The 12,285-nt window shown below is 27.9% G+C and overlaps 3 protein-coding genes across 3 annotated transcripts; all 3 read left to right on the top strand.

Moving 5' to 3' along the window:
• The first annotated feature begins 1,580 nt into the window (after positions 1-1,580).
• On the top strand, positions 1,581-2,768 carry LOC143202646 (uncharacterized). The gene is made up of 3 exons (XM_076414301.1): positions 1,581-1,743; positions 2,382-2,458; positions 2,519-2,768. The coding sequence occupies exons 1-3, from the start codon at positions 1,646-1,648 to the stop codon at positions 2,722-2,724; spliced, it is 381 nt and encodes a 126-aa protein (XP_076270416.1). The 5' UTR covers positions 1,581-1,645; the 3' UTR covers positions 2,725-2,768.
• Positions 2,769-7,233: 4,465 nt separating this feature from the next.
• On the top strand, positions 7,234-8,279 carry LOC143202645 (uncharacterized). The gene is made up of 3 exons (XM_076414300.1): positions 7,234-7,395; positions 7,891-7,967; positions 8,030-8,279. The coding sequence occupies exons 1-3, from the start codon at positions 7,298-7,300 to the stop codon at positions 8,233-8,235; spliced, it is 381 nt and encodes a 126-aa protein (XP_076270415.1). The 5' UTR covers positions 7,234-7,297; the 3' UTR covers positions 8,236-8,279.
• A 2,577-nt stretch (positions 8,280-10,856) lies between these two features.
• On the top strand, positions 10,857-11,995 carry LOC143202644 (uncharacterized). The gene is made up of 3 exons (XM_076414299.1): positions 10,857-11,014; positions 11,605-11,681; positions 11,743-11,995. Exons 1-3 carry the CDS (start codon positions 10,917-10,919, stop codon positions 11,946-11,948), a joined length of 381 nt encoding a protein of 126 aa, XP_076270414.1. The 5' UTR covers positions 10,857-10,916; the 3' UTR covers positions 11,949-11,995.
• The last annotated feature ends 290 nt before the right edge of the window (positions 11,996-12,285 follow it).

Raw genomic sequence — 12,285 nt, 5'->3', positions numbered from 1 at the left:
TTACATTATATTGTCTCTCTTATGATCTGTCTTACATGATCATACAACTTTATTACTATCAAGATTTCTTTAATATCTAAATAACTAGACTAAATAACACAACTCAAGAAATGTAATAATTTTTCAAAAATACATTATAACATATGCCTTAAATATAAAGTATTATTTTTCTTCAAATTAAAATCTTTATAATAATATTTTATTTCAATTTTTATTTTTTAATATTATTTATATGTTATATATACCTTGTTTAATTATCACCATTATCACTTATATGTTTATTTATTTTATGATTTCATGCTTAACATCTACGTACGAAATAAACATAAATCATCATTTATCTTATTTCAATATCCTGTTGGGATATTGAAATAAGGATCTTGATTAAATGAGGTGTAAAATAATTTTGGTAAAAAAGAAAAAAGTCTAGATATCTCTCATTAACAAATAAAAACAGGTTCCCAGTACCATTAACAATAAAATATTCATAAATAGATGTATCAATAGCACTAAAGTCTATCAGGAGATATTCAATGTATCAATTTATATAACAATATTTGTATACAATATTACCACATATACCATTATGTTTGGTCTTTTTAATGTTACACCACTTTGCTTTTTTTCTGTACGAAAAAAATTAATCCACATGTCAATCTGTTCCAAAAGAATCTTTAATTCCGTTTCCGTTTACACGTGCAAGAATTTTCAGTTCAATAGGGAAAACTCTCTAGGAGCTTAGTTTCTTTTTCGTCAAGAGAAAATAACAATGAACTATACCATTATTTACTTTTGAAAATCATTTCTTGGTTACAGCACTAAACTCTTTTTGAACGTTTATATCTTGGAATGCAGAATCGTAATAAGACAAAAATAGAAAAAAGTATTCCCAAACATATGAAATAAAATTATTATGTTAGTTATAATTACACCCAGGGAAAGTTAATCCCTTCTTTGTTTTCTATATTTTGTGTTAACATTTTTATTTGTGTGTGATTTAATCATTATTAAAATATAAATTAGTTTAATTATAAAAAAAAACTAATTCACTTATAACTATTAGTAAACATTCAATATAGGTAAGATCAGGGAATATTAAATCTGCTATTTTATAATTGTGATAATTTACTATCCGGTCATTCCATACTATGATAAAAAAAAATTATATCCGTTCTTCCTATGATTTTAATTCCAATATATATTTATAAATATATAATATCACACATCAGCTGGTAAATAAACAAATAATTTCGTTAATAACTTATACTACGCTCGTTTCATGCGGTTTGAAGATCGATTTATTGAATAAAAACGTTAACGGGAATTAACTTATGTTATTTCCACTCTCGAAGTTTTTTTCAAGTACAGCTGTGCCGTTCAGCATCGTGCAATGCGACGTCACGGTGGACTTCACATAGTTTATCGGTTATTGTTCAATTTATCTGAAACGCGAGGTTAATATGCTTCCTAGTAATTCATAAATAGTAAACATGTGTACTAAACAATGCTAATAGTTACGAATGTAAACAAAATAGTGGGGTATTTTCTTTTCCCTCTATTCATTTTGAACGCAATTAGTATATAAGAGAATTTTATGTGCAGGCAACATCATTCAGCCAAAAGAATTCGTAAGAACTAATTCAAGATGAAATTTTTAATCGTCTTAGTTGCAGTGGTAGTGTTGGCTAGTGCTCGACCAGAGACAAAACAGCTTAATTGGCAACCTAAAGATGACAATCAACCGTGAGTTCTAACCAAATACGATTTTCTTATATGTTTAATTATATAATTTTCTTTTATAAAGTTTTATATGTTTTTATTTTGGATGCCATTAATGTATATAGTAATCACACAGAACAATAATGAGAAATATATTGTTATCATTTTTATTAACTCCGTATTACTGTGTAGCTTGGTGTTCTTGTTCTGAAAATAATAATTCAACGCCCACTTGTTTCTTACATTTTAATATTTCCATTTCAAAACCAAGTTTAACTACTATATAATATTACATAGTGGATAAACTTATATATCATTTCTTGTTGCTTATTTAGTCCATATGAAGGGGCGTAAAAAAGTATTAATACAATTTAATAGAAAACTAGATATAGATCACCTTTCGAAAATTAAAAATATCAAGCAAGGCATCAACTTTTTAGAAAAACAATGGCCAGTAAAAAATTTTGATGTCTGACAAGAAAAATATATTAAATATTACATTAAAAACATTCTTTTACTGCTATTAGAAATAATGTTGGTATTACTGAAATAATTTGTAAAAATATTCTTTATTATTATTACAGATAATGTGGGTCCTAATGAAACAATTTGTAAAAACCTTTACAAGTAATTTACCTTAATATATATTTTCTTTTTTACAGTAAAGCGCAAATTTATGGTGGTGGAGGTGCTGAGCACAGAAATGGTGGCGGAGTTGCTGGATTCGTCAACCCCAATGGTAAGAAGAACAAAAACTTTTTTTTGGTAATTTAACAATATATATTCGAAATATGTTTAGGGTCTGGTGCCCAAGTGAAGTACGGTCATCAGTCAGGTTTCGGACAGAATTTCGCTGCTGACGCCCGAGTTCCAATTTACACCAACAAGAATCGATATGGCGAATCAACAGTTAATCTAGGTGTCGGTGCCGATTATCAAAGAAATCCCATCAATACTGGATTTGGAGACAAGAGGATTGGTCTTAGCTTCAATCATAGGTTTTAACTTAGTTAGTAGTTATTAAATTAAATAAATTTATTCAATAATTATTTGTATGTCTTTAAATTATAACCCAAATAAGTCTTATTTAAGAGTAAAATCACATGTATGTGAATATACGCCATTTATTGGCTGTAAATAGTTGGGATGAAACCCCCTTTCGATATTTCAAGAGATACGGAGAAACCCCCCACACCTAATAACATGTGGAAAGACCGCAAATCAGGGCAGCCTTGGCATGAGTGTGGCATGAGGAAGAAAGAACAGTCCTAATTCAAAAGTAATTTAATGAGCTTCTGAGCTGGATCCTCGAATAAACCGTAATAGAATTATAAATTTATAAACTATTAAAAACGATAGTCATATTAACCACCTGCCCACCCTCAATTCTCACATATAATAAAATGTTTTTCTTTTTAATAAAAGCCCATATTTTTAAATTAAGAATTATAAAATAATTTCATTAAGTTAAGTGTATTAAAGTAAATATCTAATTTTCCATAAATTATAATTAGATTCGTAATTTGTACTATGCATTGTATAAACTGAAGACGATTTTTTCGATAACGTGATTTATTAGTATATATGAATTATTCCCAGCAATAGTTATTAATAAGTGTTAGTTTTATAAAAAAAAATAATAAGTTCATGAAGTTCATACTTTCATATGATGGAGAATACAAAAGTTTCAAAAGCACACTTGAAAATAAAAGAAATGTCTTATCTAAAACAGTTAACAAGAAACGAGTATGTATCAATCTTATAAAGTTTCGGAATAATTAACTGGTTTGTGTTATATATACAGCATATACTTTTTTTGAATGACTGCTTATAAAATTACTAAATGATATTTTATTGAACATTTTTCGACCGCCAAATTGGACCACGCAGTTAAAAATGGATAATAGAAAAATACACAGAATACTAACACGTTCTTGGATGTAAATTCAACATACGTTAATATTTGACACAACAGTATAATCAAGTTAGTTAAGGAAATGACAACGGAATATTTATAGTTCTGCTAATCACCTAATACACCACTTAAATATAAACCTGAAGAAAAAAATATACATATAACCATTATGTTTAATTCAAGAAGATTAGTTAAAAAACTTGATGTCTGGTAAGAAGAATATTTCACATCCTCGAATACAAAATATTATTTCGTTTTTACACCTAAGCAAATAATGTTAACTGTAATTTTTATACAAATTACACCATAAAAATTCACAGAAATAGTAAATTTCAAATACTATAATCAATCTCAAAAAAATCAATATTAACATGAAGGAAAAAAGCGTATGTACTCATAGTTTTTAACTGAAGAGACCACTCGTTACGAACAATACGAACAATACCAACAATAGATATTGATAAGTAATATAAGTGCCCAATAAGAAAAACCCAAGTTTAATTTATGATAACTTCACAATTAGTATTAACATCAACACATGTATTGTAGTAACTTCCGATCACTGACGACTTATTTATCACTACTTTTACCTTATTGCTAATTTTAAAATTACTATAAATCAATATGGTTTTTAAATATAAGAATAGTCAAAAGAGAAGCCAAATTTGGAAATCAAACAATTTCACATAAGTTTTAAGCTTGTATTGAATATATTATTTTAGTATTCTTGAGACAACCCATACATAATTTTGATACTTAATTAAAATTTTAATATTAACATGATCGCGAAAAATTATATTTTAGATTCATTGTAACAAAAGAGAGAAAGGGAGAACAAATTAATATGTTGGCTTTATCGGAAGGTGGAGACCCCTGAAAGAAAAACACGATATATGCGAATATTTCATACCAGTTATATTTATTTACAAGATATTTAGAACTTCGAAATCAGGTTATATTTTAATTTGATGCCTGGTGATCAGAGAACAGCTAAGAAAAATTGTCATTGTTTAAGGATTGATAAAAATTTATATGGTTTAGAAGACCTAACGTATTAATATAATGGAGGTAATACTAAGGGTTACTAAGACTTTCTGATTAAGTTTGGGTGGGATTCTTTAGTAAATGGATTTCTTAACACAGCATTAACCGAATAGATATAGTTATAGCAGTAGGTATTATAGTTAAAATAGCTTCATAGAATTTTATTTCCTCATTTGTTGCTGAGTTGTTAGTTCCCACGTAGACTATAAGACAAAGTAGAAAGTAGTAGATTAACGAAAGCCATAGAAGGCAATTTAAAGATGAGCTCTCTGCTAATGTGAGATAGAAGAGTGGAATTCAAAAACAAAAAAACTATGCATTTTTATATAACAGTTTAGCTAAAGAAATTCTATTCTTAATTGGCCCAGAGTATTTATAATTTTTGAATTAAACATTTTAAGCCAGGTATATGGATAAAAGGTAAAGGCTATATGAATACATAAATGAAGTAGAGAAAATATGTTGTAGTTAAAAAGGAAGTAACAACATAACTTGTATATATGGAACACATAGAACAAATAGAATAAATTATAAATTATTAACAATAAATTTGTAATTGTAATAAAATTGTTTAACGATTAATGTAATAAGATATGTTACGATATTATATATTAATGCTTGAACTTTATGTCAATTGTCCTGGTTATATGCTTTATAGATTTAATTATTGGAAAATCAATAGTTAATTTAATGATTATAAATAAATTCCTTTAAAATATATTTCTAACTTAAAAATTTAATTACTTTACTCTGTTCGTTATTGTTTTAATATGCTGAAGTCAAATTCATTTCAATTCAATTCAAAATTATATTTTTCATATATTCTCTGTTTTAATATCCAAACATGTATTAATCCATATTTATGTTAACAACATAAAAATAAAAAAGATCATGTATAATAATATTTAATGCCCTGAAATTGTTACAGTTCTGAAAATAATCTTACTTATGATACATTGTTATAATGTTCAGTGGTGTAGCAATTTAAAATTATTAATACTTTGTAGATTATTAAAACTTGTGGAAGTTAGATTTAATTAAATCCCATATAAGTTTAGTTTTTATTTTATTATTTATTTAGTGTGTATTAGATCTTAGATTAGTTATTTTAATAAATTTTAATATACAGGAATTTATTATTTTAATTAATATTATATATCAAATGCATTTCTTATCTTTTACTGAAAATTATGTGAAAACAAGTTTTAATAGTATGTTATTTTTAAATTGTTATGAAAGAAACATGATTAACTTAATAAATTGCTGTTGAATTTCGACCACAGGGTGACCACTAGTTTTAGTTAAATAAGGTGTTGTACATAATTTTGGGTAATAAATAAAAAGTCGAGATATCATTTACTGATGAATTAAAATAGACTTCTGGCACCATTATCACTAGCAAATGAATAGATTAATACATAAATAAAATTAAAGCCCAAAATTCAAGATGTATTCTATTTACAAATTTAGGTAACAGATTTTGCATGCAATCATTGCTACATATTCACATATTTCTTGGCCTATTTAGTGTTACACTGCCTTGTTTCTGATTGCTTCGAATTGTCACAAGCCATATATTAGTTTGTTTCAAAGGAATCTGTTAGGAAACACATGTTTTAATTTTCAATTCAGTAAGAAAACCCCTTAATTTAATTGCTTATTCCTGGAGATAAAGGAACTGTGAATAAACATAAGTTTGGTATTTATATACAACGACAATTATGACAATAATGCAGGATTTTCTAAATAACAATTAAGAATTTCATTTTCATTAAGCAAAGATGGTCCATATTTGCGTTTATAGTCATACTGTCTGAAAGGCAAAGAATAAACCTTTTTATGCTTATGTTGGAACTCTTAATAAATTCCTCTAAATTTATCATTATTTACCTTTAAAGGCAATTCTGCATAGAACTGGATGATTTGGAAAAAGTGTACTCTATTTGAACCTTTTCAGATTTAAACAAATAATTTTTACTGTCGCTACTAAAAAAAAATAATTTTGCTATTTGAAATAAAAATGCTCTTTGAAAGCAAATTATATAACCAAAAAAAAACAAGTTTGTTCGTTATATAAAATTTAAATATTCACTAAATTTTGACAAAAAAATATTAAATAAACATTAACAATATCAAACCCTTTATTTTTTAATTTACATTACAAAAGATCCCGTCATTCAATATTGTGGTAAAATGGCATTATTCTGTACAAAATATTTAGATAATATGGTGCAAACAGCCTGACTTATTCGATGTCAGGATCAGACGGATGCTATTGAAAAAAACAGCTAACGGGAATTAACTTATTTCGAACTCTCGAACGTTTTTTTTTTAAATTACAGGTGAAGGTGATTCAGTATCTTGCTATGTTACGTCACCCTGGGCTTCACATGACTTGTGGGTTATTCTTAAATTTATTCAAGCGCGAGTTTAATATGCTTCTTAATAGCTGACAAATACTACGCTTGTTTGCAAAACAATGCTGATAGTTACGATGTAAACAAAATAGTGGGGTATAGTCCTTTACCGGTATTCACTGCGAAGGCGATTTGTATATAAGATAGTTCAACGTATAGACAACATCATTCAGTCATAAGAATTCGTAAAAACTAATTCAAGATGAAATTTTTAATTGTCTTAGTTGCAATGGTAGTGTTGGCTACTGCTCGTCCAGAGACAAAACAGCTCAATTGGCAACCCAAAGATGATAATCAACCGTAAGTTCATTAATTACAAACACCATTAATTTTCTGTATGCTTATAATGTATATAATGATCAGATAGACCAACTATGAAAAAAAATCTCTATAATTTTCCAGTGTTAGTTGGTGTGTTGATTCCGAAAATAATAATTTAGGTCTAGCACCCCCCGATATCTCCAATTTTAACATTACTATTTCAAAAATTTTTTTAATTATATATTACTGCATGATGGACATACTAATAATTCATTGTCTATTGCTTATTCAGTCCTTATAAAGTGAAGTAAGAAACATATATCTGAAGTATCAAGATTTAAATATTTCTAGCAAGGCATCAACATTCTACAAAATAAGCCAGTAAGAATAATTTTATGCTTAGCAAGAAGAATATTTTACAAATTACAGTAAAAATATTCTTTATTATTATTACAGATAATGTGGATCCTAATGAAACAATTTGTAAAAACCTTTACAAGTAATTTACCTTAATATATATTTTCTTTTTTACAGTAAAGCGCAAATTTATGGTGGTGGAGGTGCTGAGCACAGAAATGGTGGCGGAGTTGCTGGATTCGTCAACCCTAATGGTAAGATGAACAAAAACTTTTTTTTTTGGTAGGTTAACAATATATATTCGAAATATGTTTAGGTTCTGGTGCCCAAGTGAAGTACGGTCATCAATCAGGTTTTGGCCAGAATTTCGCTGCGGACGCACGTGTTCCGATTTACACCAACAAAAATCGTTATGGCGAATCAACCGTTAATCTTGGTGTCGGTGCCGATTATCAAAGAAATCCTATCAATACTGGATTTGGAGACAAGAGGATTGGTCTCAGCTTCAATCATAGGTTTTAATTTAGTCAATAGTTATCAAATTAAATAAATTTATTTATTAAATATTTACATGTGTATTAGTTATAACCCCACCAAGTCTTATGTAACGGAAAAAACACATATAATAAAACAATGTTTAGCAATAATCATATATTAGTTCTATTAGATTATATACATTAGGGTCAACATCTGATTTTCATGATCTGACATTGTATAATTTGAAAACTCTCGATTATATAGATTATTAAGTTATTCTGTCTACTAATCAGTAATAAATATTAATTTTATAAACGAATTAGTAAATTTTTGAATAAAAGTGTTAAGAAATCATACTTTCAAACTGATATAATTATGGCAATCTAATCGAAAACATACAGAATCAACAGCAAATTAATCAGAATCAACAAAAATAAGATGTCATAAACATCACAGAAATAAAATAAATTTTATCTAAAAAAATGGCCAAGTAAAAGTTAAAAATTATCCAATTATATCGAAAGGGAATATATGTACTATTCTAATAGAATTGCCTAAGCAAAAATTCGCTTCTGTCAATGCTGTTTTTTAACAAATTGATTATAAAAATTCTAAACTATAAAATAAACTTTCTACCGCCAATTTTAACGATACAATTACAACCGCTAATATATTATTGAATGTACAATAAATATTGGATAAAATTTGACACGTATAATTAAGTGACTCAAAGAAATGGAAACAATATTTATAGTCCTACAAGTCACCCAACATATCGCCTAAATGTTAAAATGAAGGAAGACACTAAAGAGGCTCACTCGTCATGAACAATGCAAACATTAGATTTTGATAGGTTTTAGTGTCTTATAACATAACCACGGTTTTATTGTGTGATACAATATTTTAAAATATATGGATATATCCATATATATCGGAGGAAAAAAACATTATATTGCCATAACTGTCATATTTTTATTAATCCTTTAAAATTGAGTATCAAAATTCACTAAACCTTTAAAATTGGGTACCTATTGTTTAATGTTTTTATAATGTATAAAAAATATGTATAAAATATCCTTTTTAAATATTGGAAAATATCGGCTGAAAAATATATCGATATATTTTCGACATGCCTTATACAATGTAACCACTACACATAGATTAACATTCTACACATATATTTTTTACACTTCAATCACTGAGGCTGGCCATCATTGAAAATTGGTTCAAATAAACATTATTTTTTAGATGAAAGAATCGCCAGAATCGTAACTAAATTAGGTGAATATGATGAATCATCTAGTAATTATCCACATTCCTTTTGACCTGTGCGAAACTGGATATTTTTTCAATAAAAAATCCTAAATTTATTCAGTGAACCGAATCCTTTCACATGAGGTTTAACATACTGAGTAAGGCATGTTAATATTTTTTTTTAAATCCATAAACAATTTTTTGTTTAGATACGATTTCAGAAAAGGATAAACATTTAAGAACTCATACACGGTTTTACGATTGAGCTACCAAAATCAGTTTATAAGGTAAATTGGGAAGCTGAACACAAATCAGTAGGCCAGGTTCTTTTAGTTGGTTCCAATTTTAAAGATAAAGGAACTCTGAATAAACGCTCGTTTTGTATTTTAATTCAATTATGTACATCGGCCATAATAGAGGACTTGTCAAATTGCAATTAAGAACTTTATGTTGATTAACGTGGAGGTACTGCTGGTCCAGATTTAGATCTATAGTCATTTAGACTGTAATGTAAAGAACAAACCTTCTTGTACTAATAAAAGAAGTACTAATATAATAAGCTCCTCTAAATTTATTTTTTTTTAGCGTGGAAAGCAATTCTGGACTAGAAATGGATGCTCTTTAAAAAATCTAGTTTATTTGAATTTGTTTACATTTAGCCAAATCATTTTTAGTATCACTGCTATATAAATCACATCGTAGACATTATTTAAATGTGTGCACAAAAATATAAATATTTCCGAAGATCTCCAATAAAATTTTAAACCAAATTATAAGAGCAAGAACGTAAAGCTTGAATATGGTTACGATTACGCCTACTTCCCTTCTTTCTTTTTTTATTTTGTGTTGGAGAATTGCATCACTTGAATCTACATCACTAGTGTTTAACTACTTCCCGGTGTTATGAAGGAACTTAATTGTGCAAAGTTCCAATATTCTATTTTGATTGGTAAAAAATATTAAACATACATAGGATCAGCAAATATCAAATCTGTTATATTATATATCGGCGATATTCTTTATTTCAACTGTTTTTTAATTAGATCATATATTTATAAAATGTATTATTTCATATTTTAAATATAAAAAAATATTTCTTTAATAACTTACACACAGCTTGACTTATTTGATTTCAACATCGATCCGATTGTAGTAAAAAAAGCGTTAACGGGAATTAACGTTTTTTCTTAATTGCAGGTGATGATTCAGTATCGCGCTATGCTACATCATCGTGGACTTCACATAGTTTATGGGTTATTGTTGGGCTTATTTCAAACGCGAGGTTAGTATGCTTCCTAGTAATTGATAAATATTAAATTAGTTTTTAAAACAACGCTGATAGTTACGAATGTATACCAAATAGTGGGGTATTTTTTTTACTGGTATTCACTATGAAGGCGATTTGTATATAAGAGAGTTTTGTGTACATGCAACATCATTCAACTAGAAGAATTTGTAAGAACTAATTGAAGATGAAATTTTTAATTGTCTTAGTTGCTGTGGTAGTGTTGGCTAATGCTCGTCCAGAGACAAAACAGCTCAATTGGCAGCCTAAAGATGACAATCAACCGTAAGTTCTAGCTAAATACGATTAATTCATTTATTTTCTTACATAAATTTTATATTTTTTCTTATAACGTTTGATGATTACACAGGTCAACTATGACGAGCCTTTGAATACTTTTATTTAATTTATGTAATATTTGGTATCCTGGTACCGAATGTAATAATTAAGAAATAATATCACCCATCAATTTCTTGTCCTTTAGCAATTCACTATCAAGAGCAAATTTAAATCGTATATTATTACATAACGGATATACTTATGTTTCATTGCTTGTTACTTATTCAGTCCATATGAGAGAAAATAATAATATTTTATAGAAATCTATTCACATAGCTCATGATTGCAATTTGTGTATAAAAATGTCAAGCGTAGAGCATAGAAAATGTTTTATGTATAGCTTCAGTAGGCCCCAAAAAGATTATTTTATGGTTAATACAGATAAAATTGGGTTTAACGAAACAATTTGTAAAAGTGTTGCAAAAAATCAATTCCTCTATTGAAGCAGAACTGGTGTCAAATTTATAGTGAACGATGTGATTAGTAGTAATTGCTTGATTAAATAACGTTTATCAATATATTTTATATTTTTACAGTAAAACGCAAATTTATGGCGGTGGTGGCGCTGAGCACAGAAATGGTGGTGGAGTTGCTGGATTCGTTAACCCCGATGGTACGTTGCAGAAAAAGAATTTCTTTGGTTGAATATTTATAAATGTTCGAAATATGTTTAGGTTCGGGTGCCCAAGTGAAGTACGGCCATCAATCAGGTTTTGGCCAGAATTTCGCTGCTGATGCTAGAGTTCCAATTTATAGCAACAAAAATGCTTATGGCGAATCTACCATTAACCTTGGTCTCGGTGCCGACTACCGGAAAAATCCTATCAATAGTGGTTTTGGAGACAAAAGGATTGGTCTCAGCTTCAATCATAGATTTTAGTTTATTGAATAGTTAGCAAATTAAATAAAATTATTTAATAATTGTAAGTATGTGTTTAAAATACCATCCAAATAAGCTGTATTTAACTGTTTAGAAATAAAAAATCAGCTTTATCCCCCAAATTTTAAGAGACAAATTTTGAGAAATTTTTAGCCTTTAATTATAACTTGTGCATTTTTTGATATGTTATATACCAACATATTAGAGCTTTTAATAATAAGACGTATGTCTTCAAGAGGGCTATAGCAACAATAAATGTTGCGCAATTGCCTTTACAATACTGCGTAAGAAAATAAAGAATAATTCTTTCCTTACATGAGCCAATTCTTTTCACCAA

The sequence above is a fragment of the Rhynchophorus ferrugineus genome, unplaced genomic scaffold, assembly GCF_030347505.1.
Source record: "Rhynchophorus ferrugineus isolate W39M unplaced genomic scaffold, kcgeb_rfMv2 rfM9, whole genome shotgun sequence".
NCBI classification, from domain to species: Eukaryota; Metazoa; Arthropoda; class Insecta; order Coleoptera; family Curculionidae; genus Rhynchophorus; species Rhynchophorus ferrugineus.
Note: the sequence above shows the minus strand (reverse complement) of the source record. Positions and strands in the feature narration are given on the sequence as shown.